Below are 17,070 nucleotides of genomic sequence, written 5' to 3'. Positions count from 1 at the left end.
ACATAACTCAAACTGGCCATAGTTGATGAGGTTCATTCCTTTGTAAGTGTGGTATACAATATTTCTCTACATGTGGCTGTGGAGAATTTACACAATCCATCCACCATATTTGCCGACCGACCGACCAAATCACCACTGATCTGCATTTTGGGCTGTTGCCCTGGTGGTAGTATCTCTAACAGTTGTTTACCTAGTCTTTTCAGAAAGTGGAAAGACAATTCCCACTTGTCATAGTTAACTCCATTACTTTTGGTTTTATAAATATGTACAGCAGTCATCATCATCATCATCATCATCATCATCATCCCTTCCCAACTCCAGTTTCCTGGGTGTGGTGTACAAGAGCTTGCCATCTCTTCCTGTCTGCATACATCTTCTGTTCCAGGACATCTTACTATTTGAGACATTCCCCCTCCACATCTGATTTTGCTGTCTCTATCCATCATTTCCTTGGCCTTCCCCTTGGTCTTTTCCCTTGGAAGTAAGTTCAAAGTATTTTCTGGCAGGTCTCTTGCTATTCATTCTCATAAAGTACCCATACTACTGAAGTCTATGCTTCTTTAATACACTGGTAATAGCCACCTGAATGGCAGCTACCTTCCTGTTTACTTCATTCCTGATTTTGTGTTTTCAAGTAGTTTGATTCATAGTTCTAATGAATCTCATTTCTGTCACCTGAATTCTGCTGTAGTCATTGTTTATCGAATAATACATGCCTCTGAACCATGTGAGAATTGGTATGGAGTAGGTGTGTTAGAGGGTTGTTTTTGATTTCTGCAGTATTTTGCAGTCCCAGAGTAGAATTCTGACTTGATCGTAAAAGTTTGATGCTTCCTGTGTCCTGCTGAGTATTACCTGCTTGACAGTGTTGACTTTGATGATTGTGCTTCCAAGGTACTTGATATGGGAAACTGATTCTAGTTTTGCTCCTTCCAAAAAAGAGGTTGGAATTTGTTCCTTTCCTGTTGATGGTCATTTCTACTGTCTTTGTTTTACTTATTTTCATCTCAAATTTACTGAACATTTTCTCTCCATAACACCACATCATCAGCAAATACCAGGGCATTTGGTCTGCTGTCCATTTTCTTCATAGACTTTATGATATTATCCATTACTATTATCGTGACAGGGCACTTCCTTGTTGGACACCTCTCATTGTCTTAAACCATTTTGATCATAAGAAAGAAAGAAAGAAAGAAAGAAAGAAAGAAAGAAAGAAAGAAAGAAAGAAAGAAAGAAAGAAAGAAAGAAAGAAAGAAAAAATAAATAAATAAGTAAAGGAATAATTAAATAGGATTTAACTGATTATCCAAGTAAACAAATAAATATGCCAAACAAAGTGAACAGGAAACAAACATTTTAAAAATTGTTTTCAATAGTCTTTCAACCCTTCAACTTTCTTTCGTTATTGTTTCTTTCAATCTCTACTTTTGAAATATAAATAACTTACCCAATGGGGAAAGAAACATCAGCCCCTCCTCCAGTCATGAAATACAGTCCATAGTTGAATAGCTGGATATCTCCATATTCATTCAGAAGCATGTTATCTGGGTTGAGATTGCGATGGACAATATTATGCTTGTTGAGGTGACATAAGGCTTTTACAGTCTGCAGAGCCACCAAGGGAATTTCGTGCAGCTGAGGAGGATGGCTGCTCAGAGAGTTGGGATGATGCTGGGAGACGACCACTGTCCGCTCTTCATACATGTACAGAATACATAAAAATGACTTGTCTTAGATTACATAAATGGTATTCATAACTGGATGGTGTTATGCATGATGAAGTGCCAAAATTTTATCTTCTTAGATTATTGCTCCACCTGGTAGCTAAAGGTGTGAATATTATACAGTTTATTGTTTGGACTTTTGTTCTCAACATGATCTCGCAGGAAATTTATTTTCACCAAATGTCAACCCCTCAACAATTAAATTAAAGCAAGTGACTAACTGCCATTTCTGTGTCTGAATAATGCTCCAAAATTGCAGGCCTTTGTGAAAGAGGTCTGTAGAAGAATACGATCAATATAACAAATGGTGTGGTATTTGAATGAATATTACCCTGTACTTAACATATATACAACGGACCTCAAACGGAGGCTGCTACCCTATGTAGATCAGATAGTTCAAGCCTCCAAGAAATAAATTACACTGCTGCACTCAAAATACCGTAACTCAAAAATTATTCAAGATATCGACCTCAAACACTACGTTGCTTAATATTCTGTATGGTGTGATACCTCTTTCAAAGCAATACAATTTGTGGCTCCATTTAATAGTCTTTCTACGCACTGTGTAGTATGACTGCCCTGTTTATGCCTTTCGTGTACTTATTGTATTCAATTCTACAAGGATTTCTCTTTACAGTTACTCCCCCTGCAGTGTTAGCCGTTAATCATTAGAAATATCTAATTCACTGTCACTCGGTACCTATTATAACAGGTCTGTATATAATTAATCACAATTATTGGTACCCGTCGGCTACTGAATACGCCGCGCCGTGTTGACATCTGCACCAGAGCTCCAGGGAACAGCTCAACATATCCAACATTATTCTGTTAAATACATGAAGGTTTAAAGAAAGAAAGATGCAGTGATAATTTATATTCCATGACTACACATTTGGAACTCCTAATCTCGCTCACTATTTCATTGATAATCAAGGAAATATGAGGTGCATAAAAGCGAGAATTCTCGTAGCCTGGCAGCTACTGTCGCCTGTCGCCTATCGTAAGCTGAGAAACTACGAGAATTCTCGTAGCCTGGCAGCTACTGTCGCCTATCGTAAGCTGAGAAACTACGAGAATTCTCAGGGCTCATAACCCACATGGCACACCAGACAATGAATCTGCATATAAATGTTGAAATACTTTGTCGTCACATAGGGCACATTGCCATGGGCATGGCATCTTGTACGACGATTCTCAGCGCGTAAGAACATCTGTGTATATACGAAGTTTCCACGGCTACAAAGACCGTGCAATTAAAAAATTACATCGACACTAAAATCTATGATCCCTCTAATCCATGATATGATTGAAATTAGTTAAAATTATAGCCAACAGATAGCACAACAAGCTACAAACCATTCCTGTGCATAAAAACGAAGATCTCCGGGGCCAGTCGTCAATGTGTTAAACGAACAGCACAATTTTATTAAAAAGTGCCATATTCCAGGTAGCATCAACTCAGAGCAAAACAACTTCAGAGCCAGTTTGCTTCCTACTGTTGAGAAACAAGAACAGCTGAGCGAGCATGTAGGGGAAATGCACGACGATATACGTACTGAAGACCAGTGAAGGTGCACGTTATCCTCACTCCACATGGTGAATCTGAGAATATGTTCCACAATACTCAAACATTATAAAAGTACTTGCAGGTGTTCGCTACACCCTTCTCAGTGGATGTGCAAACTATACCAGAGCTGCAGCTAGAGCTGATTGACTTACAGTGCGAATTGAAATGAAGGATAAGTTTGCGAACACAAACAGTTTGACTGAATTATACGCTTGTCTTCCATGGCAGGGATTTCCTATATAGTACGTACATTATGCAATTTTTAGTATATTTGGATCAAGACATTTATGCGAACAGCTGTTTTCATTAATGAAGATTTGTAAATCTACATAAAGAAACAGGCTCACTGATTAAAACCTGAAATGTGCTTTGCATTGCCAGTACGCAAACGATAGTACCAAACAAGGACACAATACTATCTAAACGAACCCAAAGGTCCCATGGAAGAGGAGTACACCAGTGATATGTTTCAGTTCATGCGTTTAGTTTGCTGTCACAGTCATAAATGCCATACATAAATTGATGACCTTTATACAACAAGCATCATAAATTGAAATTTTGTTGAAAGCAAGTGCAAAGAATGTGTACAAATCCCATAAATTATATTTTCTTTCGTTAAATGCATATGTCCCAAAACTTTAGTTATTTAATAGTGAAAGTCTATTTATTCCAGAAATATTGCACATTAAGGTGTTTTTCTTTGTCGAATAATTTTCTTGTCCTGATATACTCTACAATCTGTGTCCTGTTTGTTCCGTATGATCCATGCTCCAAATTATTACAGTATTACTGTTGTTATTGTTCATATGGTAACATTATCTCCGTGTGGTCCGGATCCATGGCTAAATGGTTAGCATGCTGGCCTTTGGTCACAGCGGTCCCGGGTTTGATTCCCGGTAGGGTCGGGAATTTTAACCATAATTGGTTAATTTCTCCGGTATGGAGGCTGGGTGTATGTGTAGTCTCCATCATCATTTCATCCTCATCACGGCGTGGAGGTCACATACGAGCGTCAAATCAAAAGACCTGTATCTGGCGAGCCGAACATGTCTTCGGACACTCCCAGCACTAAAAGCCATACGCCATTTCATTTCATCTCCATGTGGTTACTGCAAGTACCGCCACGGTATACAACCCTCCTGTCTGCTGCTCTCTTTTCACGTGGTAGCCAGCCATTCTGAGTAGAGCAAGTAATGCTGCTCCCTAGAGCAACTATGTGATGACATGTACCATATTCTACACAGCACTAAACATCACTAAATTTGATACATTAACAAGAAAATTCATGTTTTTACCTTCATTTTGGTATATAATACTTTACATTTCACAAGAAAGATGAATTAACACAAAGGATTTTATGTTTGTGCAAATATCTCAGAAACTATTTTTAGCACTTGCTCAAGTGATGCATAACACCATCCAATTAAAAGATCCTACTCAATATTCATTACTAATTAATACATACAGCACACAAATGATATGAACAGATGGGGCATCTCATATGCAATGTGAAATGCTTCTAAATTGGTGTTACCGGGCGAGTTGGCCGTGCGCGTAGAGGCGCGCGGCTGTGAGCTTGCATCCGGGAGATAGTAAGTTCGAATCCCACTATCGGCAGCCCTGAAAATGGTTTTCCGTGGTTTCCCATTTTCACACCAGGCAAATGCTGGGGCTGTACCTTAATTAAGGCCACGGCCGCTTCCTTCCAACTCCTAAGCCTTTCCTCTCCCATTGTCGCCATAAGACCTATCTGTGTCGGTGCGACGTAAAGCCCCTAGCAAATAAATTGGTGTTCGTAAGATGTATTATGAATAACACAGTGTTAACATTTTGTTAAGAAGATAGCGTTCTTTTTGTTGACCTAGTTAATATACCTTATACGCTTTTCCTATTTTCCTGTCTGTTGAAACACAAAATATAAAATTTGGAACACTATAACATATCCATAAACAATTATAAGTAACAGAATGGCATGTTTCATTCTAGAAGAACATCCTCCAGATTCAATCAAATCACTCTTAACCATGCATTAGAGTATATCTACAATGTAGTTTACGTTGTTTCAACTTGTCAATGATTGAGAATGGGTGATATGAACAAGTGTGACAAATTAAATTAAATGAATGCTGAAGTCCATTACTAACACTTTAGTAGATTAGAGAAAGTTTCCCATAGTTAACTTAAAATTGCAAACCATCCTCTTCATGGTCCGCATCGATAAATTAATCAATAAATCAAACGGAGAAATTATTCCATATTATGGGAACACAAAAAGAATAAGGACATTTCTAGTTATCAACTATAACATGTTTTTAGAAATGTTTATTAGCGATAAGTTTTAACCAAAATAGACATAGCTAAGTTCTTTTCCTTTTTTTTTTTTTTTTTGCTTTACGTCGCACCGACCCAGAAGATAGGTCTTATGGCAACGATGGGATAGGAAACGCCTAGGAATGGGAAAGAAGCAGCCATGGCCTTAATTAAGGTACAGCCCCAGCATTTGCCTGGTGTGAAAATGGGAAACCACGGAAAACCATCTTCAGGGCTGCCGACAGTGGGGTTCGAACCCACTATCTCCCGATTACTGGATACTGGCCACACTTAAGCGACTGCAGCTATTGAGCTCGGTGGCTAAGTTCTTAACCTCCCCTTTTTCCCCTCCCACATTTTCATCAAAAGTTCAACTTTTAATTTTTTAATATGTTAAAAGTGTAGCTGATGATGTTTAGTCAATCTAAACGAAACATGTACTACTTAAAACTCGCTCTGGAATTACATCTGTTATCTTCAGCTCCCAAGCCTGAACTGATTTCAGGTCACTGGCCTTGACTGTGGCTTGCTAAGACAAACATGTTTGTAGAAGAATAGCGGAAGGCAGAGCATAATACTGATTTTTGGAACAAGCTTGAAATTTTCATCAACAAACGCAAATGAAAAACAATACATGAGAGGGTTAAAATGATTCAAGTTTTTGGCTTTATAATTTGTATGACTGGGAATCCCACTGGAGGTTACTCTGACACAAAGTACGTCTGGAATGTGGGTCAGTTTATACCATTCTGTAGACTATTATTTTATCACTAAAGTAATCTTCAGGGCAGCCAACAGTGAGGCTTGAACCCACTATCTCCCGAATATAAGCTCACAGCTGTGCACCCCTAACCACACAGACTACTCGCTCTGTAGCTTGTAAAATAAAATACGAAATGTGTATGTGTCCACAATTAAAGTTATGATATGATATTAACCGCAGTACAGATCGTAGGAGTCTGAAAATTCGGAGATATGCTACTAAGCAACGTGCTCATGAATTCTGCCACAAAAAATTATTACTTACAATTTTTGCCACCAGGTGAAAATATGGCACTGTAAGCAATGATAGGGGTCACAGATAAAAGGCAGGAGAGATTAAACACATAATAACTGTGGTTCTGAGAGGTTTATTAACATTTATAGTTACAAACATAATTCAATATGCTTCCGAACTCAGCAACATGCTGCACCCATAACACGGCATGGTCGACAGTTGTCCACAGCATATTGGGTGAGAGCGGACATGTCTCTAACAGACATGATCTTTCAAATATCCCCACAATCAGAAGTAACATGGATTTAGGTCAGCAGACCTCAAAGGCCACACATCTGGAAAATGCCTAGAGATAATGCGGTCCTTACTCAGGGTTTCTCAAAGCAATTCTCTCACTTGGCAAGCAATATGTGGTGTTGCCCATCTTGCATGAAAATAACAGTGTGGTCACAGTTGCATTCCTGCATAGCTGGACTCATGTGTTGTACAAGAAAATCCCTATAACGTGCAGATGTCACTGTACACCTAACAGGTCTACGAGGGGTCATTTCCTCAAAGAAAAACGGAGCGAGAATGAAGGAGCTTGTGAAACCACACCAAACAGTCACATAAGCTGACTGCAATGGTTGTTCCTTCACAACGTTTGGAGGAGTCGTACCCCATATGCGATAGTTCTGTACAGAGTAAAATGCACCTTGTCACTCCACAGAATATTCTCCGGCCACATGTTGTCCACCTCCACGTGCACCAGAAACCGAAGGGCAAAGTCACGGCATTGTGCAACATCTTGGGGTTTGATTTGCGAACAGTATGAAGTTTATAGGGATACCAGTGTAAAATGCACCGCAAAATCTTGTGACCTGTTGACTAGGATAGCGATAATTCATGTGATATAGCTCCAGCATTGGTTACAGAATTTGGAGAATATGCTGTACAGTCCACTACAGCAACTTCATCAACAACATCCATGGGGATGGGCTGCTGTCCTCTCCTTGGTGTGACACCTAATTCAACTGTTTCCTCAAATTTCTTAATCATTTTCTTTCATTTTTGTCATCGGACCTCTTCTCTGCTGTTTCTGTCAGCGATATTCCCGCAATGCAGCATTGCTATTACTGCCACTCTGATAAAAAAAATTCACTAGTAGTGCACGGTGTCTCTTCCCAATAGGCATTATGTTTCACACGGAAAAGTTTAACTTCTTACATTACAATGAAGATTCACTTCACAAAAGGAATCAACATGAGTCATCAAGCAACAACCAAGGAACTGACACAACACAATTCTACTGGAAAAACATTTTGACGTCAGTGTTACCATGGAATATTGCACGTTCTGACCACTTACAGTGCCATATTTTTGCTTGGTGCAAAACTTGGACCTAATAATTTTTGTGGTATAATTTGCGAGCGCATTACTTAGTTAGCATAACTAAAAAATTTCAGACTCCTACAATCATTACAGGCCATGCAGTACCGCACTGAATATCATAACTTTAATTATGGGCACCCAGTATGTTAAACAATGTGGGCACCCGGTATGTTAAACAAAATATGCTTATAATATATTTTCTGAATTACTTACCATGTTTACCTCTAATAATATCCAGATAAGAGCATAAATGAGGATGGTCAATAGTCTTAAGATACTGAGCTCTTCCATAGATAGTGATGGAATTTGGAGTGAGAGGCAGTCCGTTACTTCCACACAGTTCCCCAGGATGACTTCTGGCAAAAAATGTGAAGCCTGCAAACTGTGCCACAGCACCAGTAGCTTCACCTATACCTGCAGTCATTTCCTATAGATCCTGGAAACAAAGAATATCTACATTTCTGGTGTATGATAGATAACCACTAAAACAAAACAAAATTAAAAGCCCATGTTGAGGAAATAAGGTGCAAAGCATACAGAGTCCTGGGATTCATCGGCAGATCTCTACTGGGAGCCAGGAAGAAAGCAGTTCAGAGAGCCTATTTGTCATTAGTACGGCCAATATTGTTGTACAGGCTTGCTTCCTGGCAACCTACTACAGTGGAGAACATGACGAAACTAGAGGGAGTTCAACGCCGAGCAGAACGACTAATTACTCAACACTGTCATTTAAATACAGCCAGGTCACTGCCCCCATAACAATCCTCTGTAAACAAATAGATATTGCTTTCCTGAGAAAATCTCTTGCAGTTAACATTCATATAAACCTTTCAACCGCTTACAGCTAAACTATCGTTCCGTTCAAAGAGGTCAAGGTGTGCCCCTTTTCCCTCCATTTGTAAGAACAGCAACATATCAAAGTGGCTTATTTAATTGTTCTGCTCGGCTGTGGAATGAACTCCCACCACAGATAAAAGAACTACCTGCAGAAAAATTTTGTAAAGAGTAAAAAGGATGTATATAGAACGAAACCTTCTGTACATAACCTAATTTTTCTACTGTGTGAATGTTCAGTATGAGTGGGAGGACAGGTGAAAGTTTATGTGCGAGAGAGAGAGAGAGAGAGAGAGAGAGAGAGAGAGAGAGAGAGTGTGTGGAATTACTTGAATGTTGAGCAGGTCTTGTGAGTGTTATGTAAATATCCCTATGTAAATACAGTAACTGTATATAAGCACACTACGTAGAATGTAATTGTATATTTGAATATTGTAATTTTAAGTGATGATGGAGGCACTTTCGTGTATGAGGGGCTATGCCCTTTCTCCATTTACCCTCCCTAAAATGTACCTACAATTAGTGGAAAATAAATAATAATAATAATAATAACAACAAAGTTATCAGTCAATAAATCAATCAATCGCCACTGATCTGCATGTAGGACTGTCGCCCAGGTGGCAGATTCTCCATCAATTCATTAACTAATCTTTTCCTGAAGGATTTAAAAAATTGCAAATCTACGAAACATCTCTCTTGAAACAAATTATTCCAATCTCCAATTCTTCTTCATATATATGAATATGTGCCCCATCCATATGAAGAGATCTGTAAATGTTATTTACTACCTCATTAATTTGGTTACCCTAGTGAAGATAGTGTATTTCCTTATTTTAACACCTAGGAATTTACAGTTATCCCCATGAGGTACATTCACCCCTTCAACATTGTAATTAAAACACTTCACTTACTATAATTCTACGGGTTCTGTTTCCTACATATTAAGTCATACATTCAACCACACTTTTATGTAGTCAGATAGTCATTATTTTTGTCAGTAGTCTCCCATGGTCTACCCTATCAAAAGCGTTGGCTAGGTCAATAGGGATACAGTCCGATTGATCTCCTAAATCTAAAATATCTGCCATATCTTGCTAAAATCCTACAAGTTAAGCATCACTGGAATAACCTTTCCTAAAACCAAACTGCCTTCTACCAAACCAGTTAGTCATTTTGCAAATGTGTCTAATATAACCAGAAAGAATGCATTCCCAGAGCTTACATGCAATACATGTCAAGCTGACTGATCTGTTATTATCTTCTTTATGTTTATCAACCCTGTACACAGGGGCTGCTATAGTAACTCTCCATTCATTTGGTATAGCTCCTTTGTACAAACAGTTATCAAACAAATACTTCAAATTTGGTACTATATACCAACCATTCCCTTCAGTATATCACAACAATTCTTATCAATTCCAGCTGCTTTTATAGCTTTCAACTTTTGTGTGATGTTGTAAATATTTTTAATATCATATTTAAATTTCAGTACTTCACAAGTACCCACTCCTTATGAACACAACGGAGGAGTTGGGAATCGAATCCAGGGTTTTGGCACACAATCTAGTGATTTGAAATTGTATACTGTCACCTCTCCTACCCTGCTGAACAACGTTCTGATGGTATTATTTTTTTTTCCAAAATGTCATCAGTGTCTTGGTGTTTTACTCTTATTATATGATAAGAATAAAGAAATTTTGTTTTTACTTCGATGCCTGGTCCTTAATGCATACACCTTATAGCAGCTACATCCTCCAGCTGGTATTGTCTGGTAGGGTGGTAATGTCAGTTCAGAAACTTATTCTTTTGCTGAACTTGAGAACTTATTGTTTTGCTTCCCAACTTAGCTTTTCTTGTTTTCCCTTCAATTTTCATCTAGCTATCTGCTGATGAGGTCAGCGATCCTTAGGTCTGTCTTATTCCTCATCTTGGTACCAGTCACAGCTCAAACAGAATCCTTCTAATATTGTAACAGTACGTAGAGTTAACACTGATGCTTCACGGCCCATACTTGTAGACATCATATGGGCTTTTGGGCTTATGCCTTGTCAAGTCGAGATGTTCTTCCAAAGACGCAGAGCAAAGTTCTCCATGAAATGTAAAGAGTTTCACCTTGTTTTCTAGGGGGGCCTAAGACAAGGCTCTCCCTTCCTATGGGTAAATATGCTACTGTTTTCCAGGCCGAAGTATACGCAATACTAGCCTGTGCTGTATATATATGGAATATGCCTGGACACAGAAGACACATCACTATTTGCAGTGATAGCCAGGCAGCGCTAAAAGCACTATGTGCAGTTAAAACAACATCAAAACTGGTATGGGAATGCCAAAGGATGTTAGATCAGCTGTGTGAATTTAGCTCAGTTACCCTATTATGGGTCCCTGGGCACACAGGTATCAGTGGAAATGAAGAAGCTGACAAACTAGCGAAACAAGGCTCAAAAGGTTCCTTCACAGGACCAGAGCCCTTCCTGGGAGTGTCACTCCGAAGCGTGAGACTGGTAATATCCCAGTGGACAAACCAGTCTCACTTAGATATTTGGAAGAGGTTAACCATAGCAAGGCAGGCACGTGAACTTATCAAAGGGCCCAGCCAAAGTTATAAAAAGGTCCTAATGAATTTGAATAGGACCAGAATGAGAATGGTAGTTGGATTGTTAACAGGCCACAATACCTTACAGAGACACCTACACATCATGAAAATCACCCAGGATCCGATGTGTAGAAGATGCGGTAAGGAGGAGGAGACCTCCGCGCATGTGTTATGTCAGTGCGAGGCTCGTGCAAGCACTAGACATCGATACCTTGGCTCACATTTTGTGAGCCTGGAAGACATCAGGAATGCCAATATCCGGACACTGGTATCCTTTATAGGAGCACTAGGGCTGGACTAGGCAAACCCGTTTAAGGGGCACAAAGGGTCTTCATAGACCTACGTGTGGAGCTCTACGCAGACAGGGCTCACCCATTTCTTATCTATCTATCTATCTTGTTTTCTAGACATAGCATAAACCCAAAGTCCATATAATGTCTACTAGTATGTAGAGCTGATAGCATGTTGTACAGCTTCTACATGCTTCTACTTTGCTGGATCAGGTATTGCAATTTTCCCAAAAACTGAGACAATTACCAAGTTAATTCTCACATCCTGGCTACTTGCTTGAGGAAATCCTGTGGTAACCAACATGGTCTGATAGTTCCAGTTTTGCAGAAATTTTCAGTCAGATATGATCTAAGCAGGATTTCACACAAGGAGCTTTACGTCGCACCAACACAGATAGGTCTTATGGCGATGATGGGATAGGAAAGAAAGTGGTCATGGCCTTAATTAAGATACAGCCCCATTTGCCTGGTGTGAAAATGGGAAAACACGGGAAACCACCTTCAGGTTTGCCGACAGTGAGGTTTGAACCCACTATCTCCCGAATGCAAGCTCACAGCTAAGTGCATGGTCAACTCACTGGGTATATGTACGATTTCTAAATATTGCTTTCTGTGATTCCAATCTTGTAATAACTTCTTCTTCAGCAGTGGATTTTGTGGAGTACAGCCAAACAAATTCTGTGGAACTAACTACCGTCCACTGAAAATATGCATCTATAACCTTTTCGACTAAACCATAATGGCCCAAGATGATTTACATGATAAGTGTGCAAATGCCACACTTAACTTGGTCGGAGGGTTCAGGAACCCCTCCTATTTTTCTGTCTAAAGAACTATAATATAAATATAATTTTGTGTGGCTATTTCTAGCCAGGTGCATCCCTTGTAAGGCAGACCCTCCGATGAGCGTGGGCGGCATCTGCCATGTGCAGGTAACTGCGTGTTATTGTGGTGGAGGATAGTGTTATGTGTGGTGTGTGAGTTGCAGAGATGTTGGGGACAGCACAAACACCCAGTCCCCGAGCCAATGAAATTAACCATTTAAGGTTAAAATCTCCGACCTGGCGCCCTCTGATCCAAAGAGCACTGCGCTGACCATTCAACCAAGGAGCCAGACTCTAAGAAACTTAAAACGGCGACTACGCCGTCCCAGATGAGTCTAGCAGTGCTTCCATTTACCTCAGGTTGATGGGATTCTTGCTGGGTCCTAAACTTTTCTGCAGGCTCCTCAATTCAAAGAAAATGTCTGCACCCCTTATTTATAGGACGAGAAGAAAGGGATTGGTATAATTTATCAATAATTTCCAAGTTCTTTGAAAATATTTAAGAAAAGACTAGGTAAGCAACTGATAGGGAATCTGTCACCTGGGTGGCAGCCCTAAATGCAGATCATTGATTGATACCTTTGCCAGGATCTTCTTTTAGTTTTCCTACCCAACTACCAGTAGTAAACGATTGTTCTCTTAAGTTTGTGTAGCCTGTGGAGTCTCACTTTCCTCATTCCTTGTGGCTTCAAATCTATTCAAACAGTCACCACCATTACTATTACCATACATGACCCTGTTTCCTCTTAAACAAAAACAAAACATTGCACATGTTATATAAAACTAATTGTATTGCACTACATCTGCGTGTTAAAATTTTAGAATTTGATCTTCACTCACCTGTTCGATGGTACCTGCCGCAACAGCAAAACGTGTGTCGAAGTATTATAACTGCTCAAAGCAGTTTCTACTTAGACATGTACGAATAAATTTAAAACACTGACTGTCAACAGATGAAGGATGCAACTCCGAGTATTCTCAGTATATTTCCTATACAACGAAGTACTACACTCACTGACATAAAGCTAAGCAAATTTACTTTCACAAAATAAGTTAACCTTAGCTATAGGTTATTACCAGAAACGACATCGTTTTATCTCCGCCTCTAATGATAACAGGTGATTTTCATCATAATAAATGTGTCCACCGGAACGTATTTTTACCGGCATGCAGGTACAATTCTTTCAACAACAGTTTGACAGCTAACGCCCGTCGCCCCTTTTGTTTACTTAATCAGCTGTTAACATCGTTAACATAGGATCTCGACGATACCTCGATCCGATCGATAATGTATTCCGCAGGCTGTCTATAAAAAATGAGTGTGCCTATAAGTATAAAATCGCCTATCATTATAATACATCTTCATTTATTGGCCCATAACAGAGCAGTAACAATTTATTCTGACCCCTCATCCAGGACTATCTTTATCTGATTTTCATTCCCTATGTTTCTGTCAGCCAGGTTGCTATGCAGCGACACTTTGGATCTTGCACCTGGGTTGGGATTCTCACCTTCTCCCTTGCCTGTTATGAAAAAAAAAAAAAAAGTGTATAACAACGCTTTCTCGCTCTGTTTTCGTTAACGACCCTGTATTACCCTTGCCTGTATCCTACACTCCGACAGTATGCCGGCTAATTCGTAGTATGCAAATACATGACACCTTAAACTTCTTGAATGAAACGTTCGTGAAGGCGTAACAACATAGGTATAGTGTACACAGTATTGAAATAAAAGTATGGGGATGCCGTACTTGTTGCAATTTAACATTGTTATCTTATTTTTTTGGCACATTGCATTTTCAATTCTCTAAAGCAAGGTGCATCATTTGTTATTCACCTGCCCCTCGCGCGTGATACCAACCTTATCCGTTCGCTGTGCCGAGTGTGCCGAGCCACAGCTGTGCGCGGCTCTCTGTGACATGGGCCTGATTTGAAATGTCAAAAATAGTCTCTTCTGTAGATCTTCATATAAAGATTCGACCTGCTGTGACGCGTCAAAATGGTTTTATATCGTCTTTACGTCCTAATGAAAATGTGAGGACTTTTTCGAAATACAATGGTAAAGAAGTGAACGGTAGATGAGGTTATTTGACATTATGATGGTGAGTTTATTCGCTTTCAGTAATTTCAGTTTACATTTAGAGTAACTTTATTGTTGTACAACTGGCAATGTGTCAAGGCGGTACATTTAATACTGATAAATTCGTGGGATGATGCAGATAGTTGGATCATTAATGGCATCAAGTGTGGGCTTCAGTTAGTCATGTGCTACCAGTTGTTCTCTTTTCAGGTATTGCAGTGGATGTCGTCGTTGTTTGAGTCATCAATCCATAGACTGCTTCAACGCAGCTCTCTATGCCACCCTATCCTGTGGTAACCTTTTCATTTCTACATAACTACTGTATCCTACATCTGCTCTAATGTGCTTGTCGTATTCGTACCTTGGTCTACCTCTACCGTTCTTACACCTACACTTCCCTAAAAAGCCAACTGAACAAGTCCTGGGTGTGCTAAGATGTGTCCTATTATTCTATCTCTTCTCGTCAAATTTAGCCAAATTGATCTCACTAGTTTGATTCAGTTATCTCTTCACTCGTGATTCGATCTACCCATCTCACCTTCAGCATTCTTCTGTAACACCACATTTCAAAAACTTCCATTCTCTTTTTTTCTGAGCTGGTTATCATCTATGCCTCAATTCCATACAATGCCATGCTCCAGACAAAAATTTTCAAAAATATCTCTATTTCCTTATCATTGTTCAAAGTGAGCAAATTTCTTTTCTTAAAAAAGGTCTTCCTTGCTTGTGCTAGTCTGCATTTTATGTCCTCCTCCTGCCATTTTACTACCCAAGTAACAGTATTACTCGCAAAACTTGTACCGGTAGCAATACCTGGACTCCCTAGTGCTGAATCTGTAGATCTCGGCACCCTTAGAGATTTGTATTGGCAACCTTTGAACACAAACTATGAATCGCCATGAGACATTTGGCGTACACTTTACATACTAGCACTGTTGTTGTTTACACAGCAAAGCCAAAATATAGACTTCATGCTAGGAACAAGATTTGCATTGAGAAATGTTATATAATGTGTGTGTGACACAGTGTTGGGTTAAGATAATAGAAGTTTAGAAAATTCCTATCGATCGATCATACTATCGATTCAATTCAGATTTCATTTCCATTCAGTTGTCAGTATTACCAGAACCGGGCTAGCTCCCTCCTTACTCCACACCTTATGCAAAGAGGTATCACTAAAAGTTTCATGAGTAATACACATCTGCTTCCTTTAAGAATTCACTTCCTTATCTAATATTACCTGCATCACCTGACTTTGTTCGACTGCACTCCATTACTTTTGTTTTGGCGTTTATTTTCATCTTGTACTTCTTCCCCAAGACTCTCCAGACTTTCTGCAGACTCGGATAAAATAACAATTTTTGGGCTAATCTCAGAGTTTTGATTTCTTCTCTTTGGATTGAGATAGATTTCCTTTCCAAATTCCTCTTTGATTTCTTTTACTGCCTGTTCTATATAAACATTGACAAAGGGGGCGTGGGAGGGGGGGGGGCAAACTGGCATCCTTGCCTCTCTACTTTATGGATTGCTGATGCTTTTTGAAAGCTCTTGATTTTTATCACTGCAGACTGATTTTTATACAGATTGTAGATAACTCTTCTTTCTCGGTATCTGACCCTGATCACCTTCAGAATCCAAAATGGCTTGGTTCAAATAAAGTCAGAATTTCTTTGCGTGTTCTTAAATTACTTCTGAAGCAAAATTGATCTCTCAACTCATTTTCAATTTTTCCTTCCATTCTTCTGTAAATAACAAGTGTTAAAATTTTGCATGCTTGAGATACTAAACTAATATTGCAGTAGTTTTCTCATTTGTCAGCGCCTGCTGTCTTGGGAATAAGTATAACAACATTCTGCGTGCAATCAATCAATCAATCAATCAATCAATCAATCAATCAATCATCAGTGATCTGAATTTAGGGCTGTCACCCAGCTGGCCGGTGTCAATTGTTTACCTAGCTTATCTTAAATGTTTTCAAAGAACTTTTAAATTATTTCAACATGTCTCTTGATCATGTATTCCAATCCTTACTCCTCGACCTATAAATAAATATTTGCCCCAATTTGTCTTCTTGAATTCCAACTTTATCTTCATATCTTTCTTACTTTTAAAAACTCCCCTCAAGCTTTTTCTTCTAGTAAGTCATTCCATGGCATCTCTTTACTGACTGCTCAAAACATACCACATAGTTGAGCATCTCGTCCCCTTACTCGATCAAGTCTCCCCTGCCCAAAGTTTGCAACATCTTCGTAACACTACTCTTTTGTTGCAAATCATCCGAACAAATCGTGTTGCCTTTCTTTGGATCTTTTCCAGTTCTCGTGTCAAGTAGTCCTCATACAGTGGAACCCTACTCTAATTGCTCTCTTACCAGAGACTTACACACCTTCTCCTTTACATCCTTACCACAACCCATAAATACTCTTATAACATTGTGAAGAGAGATCTGCAACCTTTCTTAGCAATCTTGTTAAAATG

General features: G+C 39.2%; 2 protein-coding genes across 5 annotated transcripts in view; one reads left to right on the top strand and one right to left on the bottom strand.

Moving 5' to 3' along the window:
* LOC136866975 (TBC domain-containing protein kinase-like protein) overlaps positions 1 to 13,724 on the bottom strand; it is a 107,998-nt gene extending 94,274 nt beyond the window's left edge. The window contains exons 1-3 of one of the 3 annotated variants that reach the window (XM_068226984.1): positions 13,591 to 13,724; positions 8,186 to 8,408; positions 1,451 to 1,697 (exon numbers count right to left, since the gene is read on the bottom strand). In XM_068226984.1, coding sequence (XP_068083085.1) covers positions 1,451 to 1,697; positions 8,186 to 8,396 — 458 coding nt within the window. In that variant the 5' untranslated portion in view covers positions 8,397 to 8,408; positions 13,591 to 13,724. Of the gene's footprint in view, positions 1 to 1,450; positions 1,698 to 8,185; positions 8,409 to 13,092; positions 13,187 to 13,353 lie in introns of those variants that run through there. The other 2 variants (XM_068226983.1, XM_068226985.1) reach the window with 2 other exon arrangements.
* Positions 13,725 to 14,409: 685 nt separating this feature from the next.
* The window catches only part of LOC136865946 (glycosaminoglycan xylosylkinase), an 86,052-nt gene continuing 83,391 nt past the window's right edge, over positions 14,410 to 17,070 (top strand). For both annotated transcript variants that reach the window (XM_067142510.2, XM_067142509.2), the window contains exon 1: positions 14,410 to 14,614. In XM_067142510.2, the coding sequence (XP_066998611.2) occupies positions 14,591 to 14,614 (24 nt within the window). In that variant the 5' untranslated portion in view covers positions 14,410 to 14,590. The remainder of the gene's footprint in view (positions 14,615 to 17,070) is intronic.

The sequence above is a fragment of the Anabrus simplex genome, chromosome 3 (assembly GCF_040414725.1).
Source record: "Anabrus simplex isolate iqAnaSimp1 chromosome 3, ASM4041472v1, whole genome shotgun sequence".
Lineage (NCBI taxonomy): Eukaryota > Metazoa > Arthropoda > Insecta > Orthoptera > Tettigoniidae > Anabrus > Anabrus simplex.
This window is presented reverse-complemented; position numbering and strand designations above follow the sequence as displayed.